The sequence below is a fragment of the Emys orbicularis genome, chromosome 2 (assembly GCF_028017835.1).
Source record: "Emys orbicularis isolate rEmyOrb1 chromosome 2, rEmyOrb1.hap1, whole genome shotgun sequence".
In the NCBI taxonomy this organism is placed as follows: domain Eukaryota; kingdom Metazoa; phylum Chordata; order Testudines; family Emydidae; genus Emys; species Emys orbicularis.
The window spans coordinates 156561336-156584642 of NC_088684.1; the positions used below are offsets into that span (position 1 = coordinate 156561336).

The following is a 23307-nucleotide window of genomic DNA, read 5'->3' on the forward strand; positions in this document are numbered from 1 at the left end:
CCTGGAAATATTCGTTTTGAGGAGGGGGTTCATGAGACTTGACATTTTAATGAAAGGGGTTCACACGTTGTTAAAGTCTGGGAACCACGCTCTAGAGATACCATGTCATGAAGCCTTCACAGCTGGCACCCACTGTCAAGTGCTGGGAAGGTCAGATAATCAATAGCGTTCCAAAATTTAAAGATCACCCACCTACATTTTCTTTCTTTTATTAAGCACTTTTATGCACGAAAGAGCTGCTCTGTTATCTTTGTGCTCTATTGACAAATATATATTTAAGCGTTTTAAAAAGCAACTAGGAATAAATACTCAAATCAAGGTGTACTTTGGCATTGACTAAAATGGGAGCAGAATCAGGCCAATATATATTTTTATTCAGCACCTGGCAGTATGCTAGCTGCTTCAAGAAAAATAGAGAGATGGTCCCACCACGGAAAAGTTTCTAATTTTTCAATTGCACATAACACAAGACAGGTAACAAGTAGTAAGACTAGAGGGGAGAAATGCACAGACTATGTGGGAACTACAAAAAACAGACACCAGACTGCAAAGTTCTCATCTCTACTACCTAGGTGCTCAGATACTACACTAATGGGAGTCATGTAAGTACCTAGCTAGGTAGCTGGATAACTAGCTACCGTATGTGCTATATTTTCCAACGTGTTCCAGTTTCAGTATTTTAACTGTGGCCACCTAAGGGCCCAACCCTGCAATCGTCACTCAGAGCAGCTGTTGCAGACATAGGTAAATGCCCACAGAAGAATACTCAAGGGAACAAGAGTAACTGGATCACACCACCACTCTCCTTCTCCATCCACCATCTTAGTTTCTTTATTTATTGTCTCCACGGAGGTGGCATCCACCACACTGTAGGCTTGTTCAGCAAAGTATAGGAGAAAATATAAGCGTCTGAAAGCAAATAACTGTCCATTCTGGAGCACCAGATAAAGGAAACACCTGCAGTCAGTATTAAATCTAATATATTTGAAATAGATGTTTAGTTGAACATATGTATACAATGTAGTTGAAAACTGAGTTTTTTGCATTAAAATATTTTCACGAGTGTAATATGCAAGGCTGTTTCTAGTCTCTGAATATCCTGAAGTGTCCTGTTCCCACTGATGTCAGTGGTAGTTTTGCCACTGACCTTTACAGAAACCAATTCCAAGTGTTTAGCAGTATTCAGGCATCCACCACATTCTATGGATATCAATTATGCAAGTCTTTTGGGCTTGATGCCACAACCCTCACTTTCACATGTTGCCTTCCAGGCGCCGGGACTGCTCACATAAGTAAGGGCTGCAAGTCTGCACCCTAAATATGCCTGCACATTGCACAACTCAAAAAAAACAAACGAACAATTTTTTTTTTTTTTTTTTTTTTTAAGTTTTGTTTAGGCTCATACATTTTAGTTTCAAGTACAATAACCCTTCTTAAAAAACAAGACGACAGCAATGTTCAAGATAGAAAATCAATCAGAAAAAACTACTTGTATACTATTTTCCCATTACAAAGTCCAGGTGAAGTGTAACAACTAATGTAAACTTAATTTGTAAGTGTCTTCTCCTTCTCCTTTGCTATCAGTAACTTTTCCGGTAATTTCTTGGTTATTCCCAGGCCACTAGTAAATTGATAGAAACTGCCACAAGCCTTAAACCCAGTTTGATCCCAACATATTCTTTATCACAAGGTTTGTTATGCTCTGCCCTTGCAGCTTCCAGGAACCATCTAACACAAAACATCATGTAATAATTTTCAATATAGAAATAACAAAGATAGAGCCATTATTTATGGCTAGTGTGTGATATCTAAGTGTGGTCAATATATACTATATACCATAGTAAGCACACTACACTCAGAATATCCAGAAGCCCATACATACTACATGGAAAAAAACACAGTAACTACTTCAGACACTAGTTAAGAACTGGGGGCCAGATTCTACCTCCCTTTATGCAGGTGAAAAATCAGGAATAACCGACAGCCGAAGTTGGCCCTCACTATTTAAAATGAAAAACCACTTAAATCCCATGTAAACCGAGGACTTATCAGGCTGTTTTCAAAAAGCAGTTATTATGGACTAAACATGCAAGATAAGTTTAAAAGATAATTCAAATGGAACAGCACAACCAAATTTTCTACACTGCTGTTTTTTAGTGTACCTTTAAATAAAAAATAAAAAAAATCAGCCTAACGGGTCCAATCCTATTCGGTAAAAAGTGCTTCCTAAAAGGGGACAGATACTCCACTACCACTGTCTGGTTTGCATTCCATTTAAAGTAATTTTTACTTCTATTCTGATCATTTGCATGCCACATTTCAGCTTTAAACCAATTCATATGGCTATGACAGAAAATCCTGTAACTATGACCACATTGCAGGGCACTGCTGCATTACTATTCCGGTTTTTTTAAAACACTTGTGGAAGGTGCCAGACTGAAAGCCCTGAAGAATGGCTGGCCCTCAGAAAAAACAGAGGCAGCAGTAGGGCTAGATTCACATTGCATGCCCATTTGGCTCAACCCTAGCCAGGTTTCTAGTGCAATCTCCAGATCCATTCAAATCCTTAGCCTCTCCACCGAGACTTCCCATAAATATGCCAATTATGATAACAGCTTTTGTGATATGGGCATGTGGTCACTAGGAATCGGATTGACACTAGTTTATTTCATGTACTCTCCCAAAATGCCACCACATGCTAATGACTTTCAGACAATACAGAGCTGAGTAGGATCCAAACTGTTGACCTCCAGGCAAACTATTCTGTAACCCCAATTATCAAGTCTCTCTGCCATGCCCTTTCAGGGGAAAAAAACAAAAACTTTAATTTCCATCATACCTCCTCCTTAGTTTACATATTATACATAATCCATTTCAGAGATTTGTTCCAGAGAGCGCCATGAAAATTCATTTACACAAAGCAAGTGTTAGACCAACTTTATTTCCTAATCAGGTATTCTTTAAAGTGAGGTTGTGATGGGGTTTACAGACCCCACACAAAGGCTAAGGGAGTGAAGGAGCAGAATAGGGCCCACCAGGCCCTGCCCCTCAGCAGCTGCAGAGCATGGTCCAAAAGGAGGGCCTGCTTAAAAGGGGACTCTGACAGTCAAGTGGGGGAAGAATGAAGGAGAGGCTGTCTGCATGGAGGAAGCCAGTTTGCAGCTTCTGGGACAGAGCAAACCACAGGAGAAGGGTCTGGACTGTGGGTAAGACCTAACTGGGAGCCTGACCCTTTTTCCTCCCCTGCTCCCTGACAAGGGAGAATATCTGAACATTGAGAAGTGAGCTACCCCTTTGACTATCTGAACTGCTGAGACTTATGGGGAACTCTCCGCTGGGAGGGGGCAGAGTGCTGCAATCATCCTCCAAACTGAAGAGAGAACGGGGCCCAGAGGAAGCTGGTCTGGGTGTATCAGCAAGAGACGCTCCTCTCCCCTTTCCCTTTGGGCTGGGGTCTGGTGGAGAGGGAGGGCCAAGGTCTTTCTACCTTCTCCCCTCCCCTGGTCTGGAGAATCCAGAGAGCACCAGGGAACAACGGACCATAACTCAGCCACCATGCCCATGGACCGTCCAAGCAAGGCCATCTCAGGACTTTGGGGACTGTTGAGTCATGGCATGCCTACTAGGCCTGTTAGCCCCAAGTCAGCCCACTACAAAGATCCTATTTGGAATTTCAGTTCAAACCTTTGTAACTCAAGATCCAAAGTACTGTAGGTTTCATCATGTAAATCTCATCATGACTTTATTTCAAAATAGTGTTGGAAATTTAACGTCCAGGTCAGATTTGGATATCAAATTTATAAATCTGCCAAAATCTTGTTTACAAACTAGTCTCTTCACACATTCTGACTGGAATATTATAATGTCTGTCGTCTTCAGTTATAAGAGTCACCACAGGCCAGTCCTCCTCTGGGTCATTGGGATAAAGTGTGATGAATTCATCAGTGCTGTATTTATACAATCGATAAACTCTGATGGTATACTGCAGAGCATATGCAAGAAGAAACATTTCCACCTGGGTTGGAAAAAAAAACAAAAAACGAACAATTAGAATGTAATGCATAATACTAATGTGTATTTTTCAGGAGTGTTATTCTGTATAAGACGACCCTTAAAATGGACAACGAAGCTCAGATACTGAGATTCCCTTGCATGGGGAAATTCGCTGAAATCCCATCCTACGGATAGGCCATCCTCAGGGCTCAAGTACACAACCATTTCACACTGTGTGCTGATTAAAATTTTTGGCTATACTGTTTTAATCTCAAGTGCTTAAGGCAGTGAAATCGTTTGTTCGAATGTTTGAAAATCAAGCCACTTCATTTCAAAATGAGAGCTATGTGCGTTCAAGGCTTTTGAAAGAAATAATGCCACTTATTTCAGTGCTTAAGGTACCTAACTTTAAGCATTCAGGATTGAAAATTGTGGACCTATACCTGTATATTTCCTGAAAAGAGGCTACCAACCACTGAATGCTCCTTTACTCCACTGAGACAGATAGGAGTCAGTCCAAGTGCACTAGATGTTCAGAATTCAGTCTAAGACATGTACACCTCTACCCCGATATAACGCGGTAAAGCAGCGCTCCGGGGGGGCGGGGCTGCACACTCCGGCCGATCAAAGCAAGTTCGATATAACAGTTTCACCTATAAGGTAGTAAGATTTTTTGGCTCCATAGGACAGCGTTATATCAGGGTAGAGGTGTAATTACAAGGGGTTCGGCTAGATTTGACTCCCCTTGGACAAAGCCTAAATTCTTACATTTAAAAACCAAAAACTGTTTAAAGCACTTTGATATACATTTGCTTTAGTATAACTAAAGCAGCATTTAATACCTGCTATTATTTTTTAAACTTACACAAGAGAATTGTAAGGCTGAGGGGTAACCTCTGCTTGACGCTCCTTGTGCTGTATAAGTTTGATTATTTCAGGACTTTAGTTTCTGGTGCTACACATGTTAAAAGCAGTAACATTCTCTTTATAAAAGAAATATAATTTTAAAAAATGGGAATGCCTATGCACTCAGAATCCATGTCCCAACTCCTCTTTAGATCGTTTAAATGGCCGTCGACAGAGTGAAACAAGGACGACTGCACAAATAGCTGGAATAGAGTTGAATTGTGCCCCAACAGCAGCAGTGCAGACATATGTTGCTCAATAAAACTCTAAGGCATGGTACTTCCCCAGGAAATGCCAAGAAGAACATGAGTGTTGTGCCACCACCACCACACTTGAAGGTACTACGGGCATCCACTCATCTGCATCCAGCCAATTCTGCCAGTTGGAGCAACGCTGATGGTAATTTTTGTATGCATGAAGGTTAGGGCCATTGCCCCCACCCCATTTAGTAGAGACTAGCATGGTCAGCCGCATTAGCCTCTGCAGTCCTTGGTGCTCAGCAAGTACAAGAACCTTATTAGGCCTGTTGCCTGCATGGATGTGAGGTAGCAGAGGAAGAGTTTCCCCCATTGCTTCCCACCTGTCTTGTGAACTCATATAGGGCCAGGCATACCCTGTTCTAGTTACAACTTATTATCAGAACAGTCTCATTCATTTCATTAGGATTAGTCACCGAGTAAAGTTCAACTCCATGTGAGTAAGGGTGATAAAGCTGGACCCCCAAAAAAGTCAACAAGTTAAAGGCAGGTGATAGTTCCACCTTTTCAAGTAAAGTCGGCTAAGCACCTAGTCAATGAGAGATTAGTACAAAAACTTAAATGGGAACAAGATCCGGTCCTTAGCTATTATTAACACATGCACAGTTGAGCACTGCACTTAGGGTTTTTATCCTGCAACTACACTTCTGAGGGCAGTTCCACTGATTTAAGGAATCCGGTCTTCTTTTGAGATCAGGTTCGCTGATTTTTTTTAAAAATGTTTGTACCACCTTTCACACCAATATCCTCATTAACCAGTTTGTGATATATACATTAAGTCATGGTTCATTTAGGTAGCTGCAATTCCTCAAGGATGAATTACACCTTTTTCAGGTAATCAAGACCAGTAAAAATGTCTATCAGTCAGAAAATTGGTTTATTATGCAGTTCTTGTTTCATATATGTTTCCCTTAGGTAATTAATCTGGTACTGTCATCTTTATTTTGACATTTAAAATCAACATTTTAAATAAAGAGAAGTGGCCTGTTCTGGTACAATAAGAATCATGGAATACTTCATTTACTTTACTAAAAAAACTATATGTATAAAAATATGAGCAAAATGTGTTATCTAGGAGTTATATGCTCCAGAAAATGGGGGTTTACAATTATGAGCACAGACTCTTAACTAGATCACCATTAACAAGTACTGCTATTATTCCATTTACTGAGCAGCTACCTTTTTACAAGCATCAAACCACATCATCAAACTTAAGCTGCTACAGCTGATTTCCAAAGCATTTCAGAAAATGTTTTCGTGTTCTGGTTAGTTCTGCTTCTACCACAGCAGGAAAGTCCGAGACACGAGAAAACTGCCACGTATACTAGAAGGCATAAATAGCTCTTACTTGCTCAAGGCCTCCAGTGTGACCTATTTGATTCAAGTGATTATTCATTAGCTGACTGGGGTTGCTGGATGTATCCCGGGCAAACAATAGCCATGAGAACACTGGTACTTTCTTTCCTTTTTTATCATCATCATATAATTCAATAGCTGTGTTCAGCATCAAAAATTTCACAGCTTCATAGAGACTGTACTCCTCCTCTTCATTTGTAAACAATTCATCACAAGCTGCTTGTCTCTCTACAGGACTTTTCATTTCACTCATACTCTCCCACTATAAAAGCAAACATAGTATTATCAACATAAGTGACAGCAGATCATTCATAATTGCAAAAGGAAAGAAGGACCTTCAAGTGTAGATTGACACATTTTCAGCACAGCTACTTTGAATTAGATGTATAAAGGGCTCTCATGCCTTTTTTTTTTTTAAACTTAAAAAAAAAAAAATCTATTTATTTTAAATACTCCCATAGCTGAAGCTGCTGCTGCCTTTTTCCCGTAGCAACAAGAATCTGATGAGGCCAAGATCAATAGAAAGAAAAAGAAAGGGGAAAAAGTAAGGCAGAATGGGGTGGAGAGAGAGATTCTGATAGGAGAGAGGCAGTAACCTTTTCATTGGCTGTAACAATACCTATAATTTTCATATTCTCCCTGCATCTCAAATACCCACAGTGCTTTAGTTATTTTGCTCCTAATATTCTTACAGAAATTGCATAAATATGCAAATAAGCAAATATTAGCATTTGAAGTAGTAAATCTGTGCCTATTTAAAATGTTTAAAATAAAAATGTAAACATATGCACACAGAAGACATGAATAATGGAACCATTAAAACATTCCATTAAGCCAGGGGTTCTCAAACTGTGGGTCGGGACCCCAAAGTGGGTCACGACCCCGTTTTAATGGGGTCGCCAGGGCTGGCTTAGACTTGCTGGTGCCTGGTGATGAAAGTGAAGCCCAAGGGCTTCATCCCTGGGCCATAGGGCTCAGGTTACAGGCCCCCTGACTGGGGCTGAAGCTCTTGAGCTTTAGCCCCCCAACCCAGGGCAGTGGCGCTTGGGCTCTGGGCCCCCCCAACCTGGGGCAGCAAACTCAGGCTTTGGTCCCCACTCCTGGGGTCATGTAGTAATTTTTGTTGTCAGAAGGGGGTCGCAGTGCAATGAAGTTTGAGAACCCCTGGAGTAAGCAGTTTCCATACTGTAATAAGAAAAATCAAATGCTAATCTATAAAGAGTACAGCACTTGGGAAATGTTCGATGATAAAATGCTATAACGGCTATATGTACATACATAAACACACAAATGATAAGGGGAGTAAAGGATCATTTTGCTATGATTCAGTAAAGATTCAGTCAGTCTATCACTGCTTGCAGCCATCCATTACCCCACTGCCTCTCAGGTACTAAGAGAGTTTGTCCAATAGGGAACACATCTCTGCTCTAACTAAGGATGTACGGTAAACATGAACCGAAATATTGAGCGCGAACCTAGAACTATGTATTTATAGTAATAAAATGTTATGTTGACAGACTAGTCCATGCATCAGCTAATTCAAGAAGGTAAAAGAAAGTTCCCACAAATTAGGAAACACAAGAAGATTCATTAAAAATGTCACACTGTAGTGGTGCAGTATAGTTCCTCACACCCTTCTGGTATCTTACATTTATATAGCATCTTTCATCCCTAAGGCTCTAAAAACACTTTACGTGGTACTACATAAATGCAGGAAATCCTTTCACCCCTGGGACTGAGAACAGCAGCTAGATGGAGTGCCAGTAGACCGCTTAACAGCAATAGTGAAGGGGTAGATGGAAAATATTGGACCAGAGTGCCAGGACAAACCTTCAACTCCTTAGAAACAAGGGATTTTTCCATGCCCATGAAGACTAGAAATGTCCTGTTTGTGAGGTCTCATCCAGAAAGCACACAGCTCTTCCCCAAATGAGCTCTCTTACTTGGAACACAATTATCAGCCTTTCACCCTACTTAGGTAGAGTCACCCTCACAGGAGTGTTACACTACCAAGTAGGACCATATAACGAATAGTGGCACTAGGTTAGTGCAACACTTACTGTGTTGCAGTAATACAACCCACATTGTCTCAAGCTGCCTCCTTCATTATGTGTATATTATGTTCATCATAACATGAAGGTCTGATCAGTTCCATAACTGTATGGCAGGAATATCTTGGTAAAACTGCTCCGGGAATAGGTTAAAGTCTTCCCACTTTTCTTGTGTTTTTAGGCAAAGAAATACTATGCCTCAACATGGAAGGGGTGAATTTGAAGATTTAAATATTAACTTAATACTAAAGAATTCTAAATTCCATTTTCTATTCTTAGACATTTTCTATTATCTGGAATTTATGACACCAATTAAAGGCATGTTAAGTAATTAATTACCCTTCCTAGAACAATAATTTTACTCTACTAGAATTTAGGTTGAATTGGTGGAAAGCTAAACATACTTATTTGTAACTCACTAAGGAAAGTGAACATATAATTTATCCAACCTTCTTCCTTAGAAGTATTAAGTAGTCTTTAATTTCGTCACTTAGTTCTCCCATCTTCCTGCCCAGTTTCTGTCTTAGCTGCCACTGTTGGATCCAATCGTATTTGCTCAGCAGTTTTTCTGGAAGCTACAAAGTTGAGAAAGAAAAACAAGCAACTTATTAAGTCAAATCTTGGAAGTAAAATTGTGATATTTTACTGAAAATATTGCTACATATTGCTGCTTACAACGGTACCCTCATATATTCTTCAAAAAAGCTGTTGTGTACAAAAAGTGCACACCAATTTTTTCCCCTTTAAAAAAAAAAAAGAAGAAAAAAAAAAAAGAACCAACGAGCTTGTTCCATCTCTTGTTGGACAAGAGCTGGAATTAATCAGCAGCTGGGAGATTAGCCCATTACCAGGCCACGAGCCAGTCACATAGCCTTTCCAATAACAAATTTAATTAAAGCGCACGTGAATGGTAACAGTCACCAACTGCTGGTGGTTTGAGGGATTGTGTGAAATTAATATTGGTTCAGTTCCACATTACTAAGAATCTTTTTTTTTTTTTTTTTTTTTTTTAAAAGACAGGCCAAGGACTGAATGGGGATGAGGACTCGGCTAGTGGCATAACACCCAAAACTTAACAATAGACCATTTAGGCCACCTAAATAAAGCTGAGGTAAGGCCAAGAGTTCCCCCCCATATGAATATTTTGTAGTCTTCAAAATTCTTGAAGGAAGGCAAAAAGTTTTAGAAAATTGCAAAATATTGTAATCAACTCTTGCCTTCTATTTATTTATTTATTTATTTATTTGGCCTACATGCCCATCCCGCACCTAAGGGGTTTCTTAAAACCTTATCAGCACAGCTTATGCTCACGCTGAGTAACAGTCAAAGATTTGCAGCGATTGTGTATTAATTGTCAAATACTAATGAGCTGAAATAATATAGTATTTGAAACTGATTTAGGACCAAATTTTAAGTGGCTTGAGAAAACGAATAGTCCAAAGAAATACATTCAACCCAAAGTGTCTGGTGTAACTGAACTGTAGAAGCAGTTAACATATGATCAAAGAAAGGCAGACTTGGTTTAAGATTGTCCTTGAAAGAAAAGAAAGGGATAACTTAGGAGATGCTAGCATCCACATGTGCATAGATCCGGATTTCTTAAATATGTAAATTTTACCACAACAGCACAGAAGGATGATTTACTCACCTTGTAGTTACTTGAGTTCTTCCAGATGTGTTGTCCCTAGAGCATAGTGCACTTCAGTTACTTCAGGTTGCACATGCACCCAGGACCAGTGATTTTTCCTTAAGAGCGTCCATGTGGTCTATGCATGCACCTACACTCTCCATGTGCTCTACATTGAGGGAATAAAGGGGGCTGCCACCATCTTAGCTCTTCTCTACGGTTAGCTCTCAGTAGGGGGAAACCAGGCAGTGGGGAAGGAGGCTGGGTAGTGCACTACACAAGAGGGGTAATACACCCCTAAGAACTCGTTACTGCAAGGTGAGTAACCCATCCTCCTCCTCCAAGTGACTGTCCTGACCTAGCTCTGAAGTGGGGAAAAGGGAGTGCTCCATCATTAACAGTCACAGCTTGATTTTCCAGCTTTTCCAAGCCTTGGATTTGAGCGCCAAACAGAAGTTTCACTTCTGTGGAATGTGCGACTCTTCCAGGCTGCAAATGTACTGAGAGTGTCCATCACGGACCAGGATAGCCTCTACATGCGAGGCAACATTTAAACCCCAGTGAATCAGGCATGCCCCTCACAGGGAAGATTTTCCACAGAGGAAATAAAACAAACCTTTTCAGCAGCCGGTAGCTAACGAATACTAAATAAACGAAGGAGAACAAACTCTGCAAGCGGCTGAAGCATGCACAATGAAGACACACTAAACTCTGTCTCAGGCTGAGGCAGTTGAGAAAGAACAGAGGTGATCTGCCCATGCAGCTCAGTCTGGAGCACCAAGTTATCAGTGCATGCACAGGCCGAACAGACACTACTAATGAATCTCTCTGATCAAAGGTGCGTGGGGTGCATGCACACCAGGGAGTTCCCATAGGGTCAAAAGAAGAACCCGAGGGGTTGTGCAGATCCAGAGGGACAGCTGGTGCACAGACAATCCAGGAAGATTTTGGAGAGTGCTGGGGACAACTTCCTGGTGCAAGTGCTGGAAGAACCAGCTAGGGGCCGTACTCCTCTTGACCTACTGCTCAAACAGGGAAGAATTGGTAGGGGAAGTAGAAGTGGGTGGCAACATGGGCAGCAGTGACCATGAGATGGTCGAGTTCAGGATCCTGATAAAAGGAAGAAAGGAGAGTAGCAGAATACGGACCCTGGACTTCAGAAAAACAGACCGACTCCCTCAGGGAACTGATGGGCAGGATCCCCTGGGAGGCTAATATGAGGGGGAAAGGAGTCCAGGAGAGCTGGCTGTATTTTAAAGAAGCCTTATTGAGGGTGCAGGAACAAACTATCCCAATGTGCAGAAAGAATAGCAAATATTGCAGGTAACCAGCTTGGCTTAGAGAAATCTTCGGTGAGCTTAAACACAAAAAGAAAGCTTACAAGAAGTGGAAACTTGGACAGATGACTAGGGAGGAGTATAAAAATATTGCTCGAGCATGCAAGGGTGTAATCAGGAAGGCCAAAGCAAAATTGGAGTTGCAGATAGCAAGGGATGTGAAGGGTAACAAGAAAAGTTTCTACAGGTATGTTAGCAACAAGGTGGTGGTCAGGGAAAGTGTGGGACCCTTACTGAATGGGGGAGGCAACCTAGTGACAGATGGATGTGGAAAAAGCTGAAGTACTCAATGCTTTTTTTGCCTCAGTCTTCACAGACAAGGTCAGCTCCCAGACTGCTGCACTGGGCAGCACAGCATGGGGAGGAGGTGAGCAGCCCTCAGCAGTAAAGAGCAGGTTAAGGACTATTTAGAAAAGCTGGACATACACAATTCCATGGGGCCGGATCGAACGCATCCGAGGGTGCTGACGGAGTTGGCGGATGTGATTGCAGAGCCATTGGCCATTATCTTTGAACACTCGTGGCAATTGGGGGAGGTCCTGGATGACTGGAAAAAGGCTAATGTGGTGCCCATCTTTAAAAAAGGGAAGGAGGAGGATCTGGGGAACTACAGGCCAGTCAGCCTCCCCTCAGTCCCTGGAAAAATCATGGAAGTCCTCAAGGAATCCATTTGGAAGCACTTGGAGGAGAGGAAGGTGATCAGGAACAGTCAACATGGATTCACCAAGGGCAAGTCATGCCTGACCAACCTGATTGCCTTCTATGATGAGAAAACTGGCTTTGTGGATATGGGAACAGCGGTGGACGGGATATATCTTGACTTTAGCAAAGCTTTTGATACTGTCTCCCACAGTATTCTTGACAGCAAGTTAAAAAAATATGGATTGGATGAATGGACTATAATGTAGATAGAAAAAGCAGATTGTCTTCTGGAGCAGAGAAGCGTGCTGAGTCAGTGAAGATAGCTCCACAGCTCAGGTCACAGAAGAAGAGGGTGCCGGCTCCAATGGCAGCCACGACTGCATCAGAAGGAATCATCCCAGTAGCAGAGGGTGCTGCGGTTTTGCCCTTCAAAAGGAGTCCCAATCCAGTCCTTCCTTGTACCAGGTCGTCCTGATACAGAGCATGATGCTCCCGATGACTTGGTAAGGGACAAGGAATTTCTGCCTCTTTTTAAAAGGCTTGGATGGGTAAGCCCCCTAACCTTTGCTTTTATGGGAGTGCTTATGTCTCCCTGCCCTGGCTCTGCTCTCCAGAATCTCTTGGAGTAAAAGGTCTTGGAACTGCCCAGGACTGTAGAAGAGGGGCCATTCCTACCTTCTTTAGGCTGACATACAGCAGGGGTCCCTGGCCAGAGGATGGTCCTGCCTTCCTGGCCTCCTCCATGAGCAAGCTTTGGAGCAGAAACTCCCTGGGCTGATGACTTCCACTTAGGAACAACCTGTAGATGCCATACCTTGACAGGACAAGTGCTTCCCTCAAGGAGTGCAGACAGGTGTTGTGACAGTGTGTGACCAGGAAGGGCTTATGTCACACACAGTGATTTTTTGAAGCTGGGGATCTTTGGCTTACTCCCCTGCAACGACTGGGAGTTCAGAGTGTGGGGGAGTATTTAAACGGCTCCCTGTCATGGTGGGGTGTTCCAAAATAGAGAACCAACCCTTAAAGCTTGCTATGAAGATTTTAAAAACTACTTACAGAAAAAGCTGAAGTCAGCATGAACACTGAAGCTCAGTTCTTAGGATCTAGGATGAAGACAGTGGTGATCCGGCAGCAACCCCTTTTATTCCCTTAATGCAGAGCACCAGGAGAGTGGGGACACACATGCGGACCACACAGACACTGCTACAGAAAAAAAATCTCTGTTCCTGGGCACATGGAGTATATGGGCAACCTGAAGTAACTATAATTCACTACATAAAGGGACAATCACTCAAAGAGCCACCAAAATTCTATTTTCTTTTTTGGGGGGCATAATTATACCAATATCCATTTGAAGACAAGAATATGCAATATCAGAATCTTAAAATCAGTATATTTTTAATTTAAATTTTTTTTTATTTTTTTTAAACTCAGGGTTGAAGTATTGCTAATTGCCACTAATACACCTCCCTCGCATGCACTCGGCTGCTCTCTTTATGCCCACTGCTGAATGAATTTCAGCACAGCACAAAGCTTACTATTCTATTATGGTAATCTGCCCTCCTTTTAAAAATTGCAAAAAATAAAAAACCCACAATGATATATGGTTCAACATTTTCAATATCAGTTTTTTACAGTCTGATTGGTAGAAAAAAGTTAAGAAAATATGAAGTCAATATTTAAAAACCCACCAAGTAGGAATTACACACCTCTAGGAAGCTCTCGTGCTCTAATGCTCTTTGATACAACCCCTCAAAGTGCATGTTGGGAGGTTTCATTTGCAGGAGGCGGACAGTGGGTTACCCCTAGAGACTATTTTTATGAAGTCCTTTGTATTGTACTGTTGCTGCAGATGTAATCCGTGGCAGTATTGCTGTCAGAAGTTACAAGACAACTCTGTCAGTGTACTTCTGCTGAAAAGCTATCATATTTCGGAAGTTTTAAAACTGGATTTAATTAAAGGGATTAGAGCTTTATTGTCTCAAAAGTAGTAGAGAATTAGGGCATTGAGCCTTTCTATACCAAAATAGTTCTGCGATTAAAATATACAATTATGACCGTACAATAAAGGAAACAAAATATCCATTTACTACTTGTAATGCCAAATGCACTTGTAATAAAAACTCAAGGTAAAGTATAAATAACATTCAAAACATGTTAGAGTTCCTCAATTGCCCATTGTAAGGGTACTTTCAACTTGTCTCATTAATGAACTATCTGAAGCAAATCAGAATGTGTTACAATAGCATTGTAACAAGAGCACTGTTCAACTGCCAAATACTTTGGCTAGGCTTGCATTAGAGCATCATAGGATAATTTTGACCAAACTCTGCAGACAATGAAAAACACATCTGTCATGGGTTCTGAACGTTGTGTATTAGACCACAGAATCGGCAGTTTCTAGTAGCAACCCCCCCCCCCCTTTTTTAAGTGAATTTACTGCTGATGAAGCAACAGAATGCAAGTATCAAAAGCTGAAACAGTCTAGTTATCCACAGAAGTAGTATAGAAACATTTTTGACATAAGCTTCACCACACTACCAATGCACCTCCAACTTGATGTATAGGTGTACGAGGGAGTTACTGAACTCAATACATTTTCCCCTTAATACCAAAAGATTACAGTTTCCGAGAGGAACAATACATTTAACCTCAAGGTAGTTATTCACAAACTGTCGAAATTGCACTGAAGATTAATTCAATGGAAATCTCAAATATTTTATTAAATTAAGGTATATTAATTTTTTTAAATATTGTCACAAATACAATAAATTCCATATAGTGACTTTCATGCTATATAAAATAAAGGAACCAAGAATAGTAGTTGAAGTTGGATGGTCCTGTGGTCAAATACCTGGGCTGTGACTAAGGTAGGGGTAGGCAACCTATGGCACGTGAGCCGAAGGCAGCACACGAGCTGATTTTCAGTGGCACTCACACTGCCTGGGTCCTGGCCACCAGTCCAGGGGATTCTGCATTTTAATTTTAAATGAAGCTTCTTAAACATTTTAAAAACCTTATTTACTTTACATACAACAATAGTTTAGTTATATATTATAGACTTCTAGAAAGAGACCTTCTAAAAATGTTAAAATGTATTACTGGCACGCAAAACCTTAAATTAGAGTGAATAAATGAAGACTCGGCACACCACCTCTGAAAGGTTGCCAACCCCTGGACTAAGGAGACTTGGGTTCAGTGCCCAGCTCTAAGAATCACTTTATATGTCTCTGCGCCTCAATTTCCCACCCACCCACCATCTTTAAATCTGGATTAATATTTGTGACAGATATTGCAACTCCATGCAGTATCTTCAGAGACCACTGTATTAAATTTGTGAATGGTTTATATGTAATTATGCTACTCCATGGGAGAGGGTTACCACAGCTCCTCTAGGAACTAAAAATTGTGAGTGTGAGTGAGATTATATAGGCACATCACTGAGACTACAACTCTAGAGTTGTACGACTCCCTGGGGAGGTTTGCATAGATGGTTCGAACGGAGTTTTCCAAAGATTCAAACAAAGTGACTTTGGTATAATAAGGTGAGTTTTGAACTGACAGAGGGCCTTCTTTCTGGTCCAGCAAACAAATCTGAGCTTTTGTCCAAGGGGGCTGCTATCCTGCGGAAGGGTTCAGAGACTATCAGCGTTGGAAGGGACCTCAGGAGGTCATCTAGTCCAACCCCCGGCTCAAAGCAGGACCAATCCCCAACTATATCATCCCAGCCAGAGCTTTGTCAATCAAGCCTGACCTTAAAAACCTCTAAGGAAGGGGATTCCACCACTTCCCTAGGTAACCCATTCCAGTGCTTCACCACGCTCCTAGTGAAAAAGTTTTTCCTAATATCCAACCTAAACCTCTCCCACTGCAACTTGAGACCATTACTCCTTATTCTGTCATCTGCTACCACGGAGAACAGTCTAGATCTATCTTCTTTGGAACCCCATTTCAGATAGTTGAAAGCAGCTATCAAATCCCCCCTCATTCTTCTCTTCTGCAGACTAAATAATCCCAGTTCCCTCAGCCTCTCCTCATAAGTCATGTGGTCCAGACCCCTAATCATTTTTGTTGCCCTCCACTGGACTCTTTCCAAATCCTTCTTGTAGTGTGGGGCCCAAAACTGGACACCGTACTCCAGATGAGGCCTCACCAATGTTGAATAGAGGGGAATGATCACGTCCCTCGATCTGCTGGCAATGCTCCTACTTATACAACCCAAAACGCCATTAGCCTTCTTGGCAACAAGAGCACACCGTTGACTCATATCCAGCTTCTCGTCCACTGTAACCCCTAGGTCCTTTTCTGCAGAACTGCTGCCTAGCCACTCGGTCCCTAGTCTGTAGCAGTGCGTGGGAGTCTTCTGTCCTAAGTGCAGGACTCTGCACTTGTCCTTGTTGAACCTCAGATTTCTTTTGGCCCAATCCTCTAATTTGTCTAGGTCCCTCTGTATCTTATCCCTACCCTCCAGTGTATCTACCACTCCTCCCAGTTTAGTGTCATCTGCAAACTTGCTGAGGGTGCAATCCACGCCATCCTCCAGATCATTAATGAAGATATTGAACAGGACCAACCCTGGGGGCACTCCGCTTGATACCGGCTGCCAACTAGACATGGAGCCACTGATCATTACCCGTTGAGCCCATTGGAAGGACGTTGCCCTGTTAGGCCCATAAGACAGAGGGATTATATCTATTGATAAGCATGTAGAAACTTTTGTATGTATTCTGTGCAAAGCTTTTGTCCCAAGAATAGACTCATAGACTTTAAGGTCAGAAGGGACCAATATGGTCATCTAGTCTGACCTCCCGCATGATGCAGGCCACAAAAGCTGACCCACCCACAACAGAATCTTTCAGCCTGCGACCCCTGCCCTATGCTGCGGAGGAAGGCGAAAAACCTCCAGGGCCTCAGCCAATCTACCCTGGAGGAAAATTCCTTCCCGACCCCAAATATGGCGATCAGCAGAACCCCGAGCATACAGGCAAGATTCTACAGCTGGACCCTCATTTTACCCGCGATGGCACGTTAATGCCTAATTGACTAAAATCACGTTATCCCTTCAAACCATTCCCTCCATAAACTTACCAAGCCTAATCTTGAAGCCAGAAAGGTCTTTCGCCCCCACCGTTTCCCTCGGAAGGCTGTTCCAAAATTTCACCCCTCTGACGGTTAGAAACCTTCTTCTAATTTCAAGCCTAAACTTCCCCACGGCCAGTTTATATCCATTCGTTCTCGTGTCCACATTACTACTGAGCTGAAATAATTCCTCTCCCTCCTTGGTATTAATCCCTTTGATATATTTAAAGAGAGCAATCATATCCCCCCTCAGCCTTCTTTTGGTTAGGCTAAACAAACCGAGCTCCTCGAGTCTCCTTTCATAGGAAAGGTTTTCCATTCCTCGGATCATCCTAGTGGCCCTTCTCTGTACCCGTTCCAGTTTGAGTTCATCCTTTTTAAACATAGGAGACCAGAACTGCACACAGTACTCCAAATGAGGTCTCACCAGCGCCTTGTATAACGGAAGCAGCACCTCCCTGTCCCTACTAGAAATACCTCGCCTAACGCATCCCAAAATCGCATTAGCTTTTTTCACAGCCACGTCACATTGCCGACTCATAGTCATCCTGCGATCAACCAGGACTCCTAGGTCCTTCTCCTCCTCCGTCACTTCCAACCTATGCGTCCCTAACTTATAACTAAAATTTTTATTAGTCATCCCTAAATGCATCACCTTACACTTCTCACTATTAAATCTCATCCTATTATTGTTACTCCAATTTACAAGGTCATCCAAGTCTACCTGCAGAATATCCCGATCCTTCTCCGAATTGGCAATACCTCCCAACTTTGTGTCATCCGCAAACTTTATCAGCCCACTCCTACATTCGGTTCCGAGGTCAGTAACGAATAGATTGAATAAAATCGGACCCAAAACCGAACCTTGAGGAACCCCACTGGTGACCTCCGTCCAACCCGACAGTTCACCTTTCAGTACTACCCGCTGCAGTCTCCCCTTTAACCAGTTCTTTATCCACCTCTGGAATTTCATATCGATCCCCATCTTTTCCAATTTAACCAATAATTCCTCGTGCGGCACAGTATCAAACGCTTTACTAAAATCGAGGTAAATTAGATCCACCGCATTTCCTTTATCTAGAAGGTCTGTTACTTTCTCAAAGAAGGAGATCAAGTTGGTTTGGCACGATCTGCCTTTCGTAAACCCATGTTGTAATTTGTCCCAATTGCCATTCACCTCAAGGTCCTTAACTACTTTTTCCTTCAAAATTTTTTTCCAAGACCTTGCATACTACAGAAGTTAAACTAACAGGCCTGTAGTTACCCGGGTCACTTTTTTTCCCCCTTCTTAAAAATAGGAACCACATTAGCTATTTTCCAGTCCATCGGTACCACCCCCGAGTTTACAGATTTATTAAAAATTATCGCCAAGGGGCTTGCAATTTCTCGCGCCAGCTCCTTCAATATTCTAGGATGGAGATCATCCGGTCCGCCCGATTTAGTCCCATTTAGCTGGTCAAGTTTGGCTTCCACCTCTGATACTGTAATTGCAATCGCCCCTCCTTTATTCCCCTCTGTCTCACTCCCTCTATTCCTAAGCCCTTCATTAGCCTTATTAAACACCGACGCAAAATATTCATTTAGATGTGCCATGCCTAGATTATCCTTAATCTCCACTCCATTTACATGCTTCAGCGGCCCCACTTCCTCTTTCTTTGTTTTCTTCCTATTTATATGGCTATAAAACCTCTTACTATTGGATTTGATTCCCCTCGCGAGGTCCAACTCTACACAGCTTTTGGCCTTTCTCACCGCATCCCTACATGCTCTGACCTCAATAAGGTAGGTTTCCTTGCCGATCTGTCCCCTCTTCCATTCTTTGTACGCTTTCTGTTTTTTCTTAATCGCCCCTTTGAGACGCCCGCTCATCCAGCTAGGTCTAATTCTCCTGCCTACTAATCGTTTCCCCTTTCTCGGGATCCAGGCCTCGGACAGCTTGTGCAACTTCAGCTTGAAATAATCCCAGGCCTCATCTGCCTTTAGCTCTCTAAGTATGTTAGCCCAATCCACTTCCCTAAGTAGTTGCCTTAATTTATTAAAGTTGGCCTTTTTGAAATCGTAAACCTTGGTCACAGTTTTATTTCTGTTAATCCTTCCATTTAGTTTAAACCGAATTAGCTCATGGTCACTCGAGCCAAGGTTGTCCCCTACTACCATTTCCTCAACTAGGTCCTCACTACTCACCAGCACCAAATCTAAAATGGCATCCCCCCTCGTCGGTTCAGCTACTACTTGATGAAGGAATTCATCTGCTAGCACGTCTAGGAACATCTGAGCCCTATTATTGTTACTAGCATTTGTTCCCCAATCTATGTCTGGGAAGTTAAAGTCCCCCATGATCACACAGCTCTTATTAGTTTTTACTTCCTTAAAAACATTAAATATTTCTCTGTCCGCATCCAGGCTAGATCCCGGCGGTCTATAGCACACCCCAAGCAGTATCTCAGGGGAGGCTCTAGTAGTTCTTTTACCCAGTGTAATCATTGCCCAGACAGACTCCGTCTTATCCATTCCATCACTTATTATTTCTTTACATTTTAGCTCATTATTCACATACAGTGCCACACCCCCACCTTTACCTTTTTTCCGGTCATTCCTAAACAGCACATACCCTTCCATACCTGTACTCCAGTCATGACTACAGTTCCACCACGTTTCGGTTATTCCTACGATATCAGGTTTCATTTCTTGGACCAGGAGCTCCAATTCCTCCATTTTGTTACCTAGGCTTCTCGCATTGGTGTATAAACATCTTACCGTATGCTGTCTATCCTTTCTCCCATTAGTTATGCACTTTGGTACGGCCCCCGTAGTGTCCATCCGCCCCCTCCTTCTAATGTCCAATTCCCTACCCCTATCTATATCTGTGCTTATCTCTTTGCCCTCTTTTTCAGTGTTGGAATCTGGCGTGGAGATTAACTGGACATCTCCCAACCGTCTCCCCCAAGTTCCTAGTTTAAAGCCCTTTTGATGAGATGAGCCAGCCTCCCTCCCAGAAGTCTATGCCTGTTGAGAAAGAGCTGTGTGGTAACTTGTAAATGCTGGCAATTCACTGTTCACAGCCCTTGGAGAGAAAGCAAAGCCATGTTGTTGGCCTAGAGGAAGACTGGCTTGCTGGGGATACCACACACAGGGGATATGGCAGGCAGCTCCATAGCCTTAAAAAAACCACAATCAGAAGGAAGTAGGACAAGGGTCCCTACCCAGAGACATGTGATGGCTGGAGACCTGAGCCCTGCCTGATCACTCCTGGAATTGAGCACAGAAAAGGAATATAGGTGCAGTTATCTCTGAAACTGTGACAATAGTACGTCCTGATTTCACCAGCATGTTGTGATGATAGCTTCATCAGTGTGTTGCGTTGCTCATGCAGTACAACAATGAGGCCTTAAGATTGCCCAATAGAGAAAAAAGTTAGTTCTTACTTATCAGGAGATATAAGTTTGAAGCATACCAACGTTAAGTCCTCACTCTGAAGCCAGTCAGGAAGTTCAGAAGTTTGGCTCAGTGCCTGGAACAATGTTGCTCTGAGAGCACAATAGTTATCACCTCGCACTCTCCTTATAGAGGTAAACTTCTGAGAAACTGCTTCATATCCCTGTATAAAAATACAAAATAAATTGCAGTAACTATGCATAAAATACATCAAACCCTCATTAATCCTGACATAACTGCTCAAATTAAATGCCCAAATAACAGATCTATTTAACAGTGAACAGCATTTGGCCCAATATTCCACAGACAAAGCTCAAACGCCTTTGTTTGAGAAATCTAATAGGAATAGAAGCTATTTAAATATAAAAACAACCACACCACACAGCAGCCAAAGTGAGAAACCAAACCAATCATTAGAAGTAGGAGTTTATTAGAAGGTTCAGGGAATTGCCAAAGTGACTTAAGGAGCACAAATCACAGACTTTCACTGAAACCTGTGCTCCTGACTCTTAGGCACTTTTGAAAATTCTACCTATTGTACCTTTTGAACCAAAGGACATTATTAAACATGTTGGCTGGACCATGTGAAATATCAGCAACAGAACTAGCACATTAATTAAAACATGTAGAATGATCCTGAACCAGCTGCTTACAACCTGCAGATGTTCTCAATGCAGGAGTTGAGGCTCCCTGGCAAGTAAGTGTGGAGACATGTGCATTGACACTGCCTGAAGCACATTTCTGCGTAAATATAGAGGACTCCAGTTTTATAACAGTGTTAAATTAACAAAATTGTTAATTTTACATATTGAAAAAGTAGGTTCTTCAACAATCATACAAAAATTGACATTTTCCCCCTCATTTTTTTAATCATACCCTGTGTTCAGCTACCCTCACTCCACCCTAAAAACACTTTGTTAGATGCCTCCTCCTCCATCGAAGTATAAACTTTTATTGGGGGTTGGGGGGAGGATTGCAAGAGTGTGTGTATCTAGTAATGTTCTTGCCAAGACAGAAAACACCACATAAGCCAAAAACATGATGCAGGATGGTTGTCCCATTGGCACAGGACACCCTGCATGACAGTGCTAAGAACTATGGCAATGGGTGCTTTAGAACTATACACAGACGGATTGAAAAGAAAAAACCTTGAATGGCTCTAAGCAGACATTTCTGTTGAAATTGGCAGATACATACAAAACATGCAATCCTCTGGTAAGTATAGCAGACAGTGTTTTGACACCCAGTTGCACAAGTATGACAAAAAACAGCCTTGCTTTAGTTCAGCTGTTACTAAGCAAAATTGCCATAGAAGTGTGTCTTGTTTACACCATACCACACCACACACTTGTTTTATTTAATGCCTGCTTGTATTATTGTATATTTATTTAACACTGCTTGTATTTCTGCTCCAGTATCACAGTTTGTTTTGGGATGTGCTGAAGAGAGGTTTTTTTTTTTTTTAAATCATTAAAAACACACACCACACCACACATGTTCTTGGGGGGGGTTTCCTACGAGTATAGCCAGTCACTCTGTTGCAGTGCACACTACCAATGCACTCACCAGCAGAACAAGGAAAGTTATCCTGAGGCATGATACCTTATAATCAATTCTGTCCTCATTTTGTCTTTTCTTGGTCAGGCCTGAACTGAAGCTCAGCAACACTACAAATTTCATTCAATGGGTCAAATTCTGCTCTCATATCTTGCAATAAGTTGCAAGAATAGAATTTGGCCTAATGACACTTAAAGCCCACTGCACAGTAACAATAAGTACTCAAGGTCAATAAAAAGGCTTTTAGAAGTTGTTTTAAAAATACTAAAAACTGTTTAGGACCCCAAATAAACAGAATGTTTAGATTAAAGATTTAAAAAATAAATCAAATTTAAAACAAAAGCTCTATTCTCTACGTTCTTATTCTTTTCTCATCCCCATAGTCTGAGCATCTTTCAGCAGTTCATTAAGCAACATGACCAATATTTGTCACGTGTGGTTCAGTCTCTTTTATTCTCCCTCCAGCAAAGAAGCGTGTGCATTTGAAGTGCTCTGGTAAATTTCTCCCCACCCAAAATACATACATGTTATGTGTTCATATTGAGAAAGCAAGGCCAAAGAACTAAGACTAAGCTGAAGATCAGATTCTCCTTTGCTTAAGTAAGAGGATCCTAAATCTAGATTCTGTATTCCCCGTACTACAGTCAATGGCATTTACAGCTAAAGCAAATTTTGGCCTTTATTTCTCTCATCAGCTCTCAGAGAAGTAAAAAGTCTCTGTCATTTAAAGGGGAAAAAATTGTATTTTATAAATCTTGTGTATTCTGTTAATGATTTTGCAAACTATTTAGCAATCAAAACAGATTTTTAAAATTCTCCCATTCTAGATCTACCTGAAAGTAATGCTGTACACCTAAAAAAACAAAAAAAGATTAATATAAGCAAGAGAACATGCAAAAAAACCCAGCCATTTTTCAAAAGAATTGAAGGCTCAGGTTAAAGTCTCAAACTTTTCTTTTTGGAAGTTATCATTTCTGGTCATCCACCCAGCCTCAGTGGCTTTCAAACTGCAAAGAAAGTGTTGGCAGCTATTTGTTATACACAGATAGAGGGTTTAAAATTGGTGG

At 41.7% G+C, this 23307-nt stretch overlaps 1 protein-coding gene across 6 annotated transcripts in view; it reads right to left on the reverse strand.

Moving 5' to 3' along the window:
* Nucleotides 1-3715: 3715 nt before the first annotated feature.
* OTULIN (OTU deubiquitinase with linear linkage specificity) overlaps nucleotides 3716-23307 on the reverse strand; it is a 56556-nt gene continuing 36964 nt past the window's right edge. For 5 of the 6 annotated variants that reach the window (XM_065398632.1, XM_065398633.1, XM_065398636.1 and 2 more), the window contains 4 exons: nucleotides 20703-20846; nucleotides 9013-9138; nucleotides 6505-6774; nucleotides 3716-4015 (listed from right to left, as the gene is read on the reverse strand). In XM_065398632.1, coding sequence (XP_065254704.1) covers nucleotides 3821-4015; nucleotides 6505-6774; nucleotides 9013-9138; nucleotides 20703-20846 — 735 coding nt within the window. In that variant the 3' untranslated portion in view covers nucleotides 3716-3820. The remainder of the gene's footprint in view (nucleotides 4016-6504; nucleotides 6775-9012; nucleotides 9139-20702; nucleotides 20847-23307) is intronic. The other variant, XM_065398637.1, reaches the window with a different exon arrangement.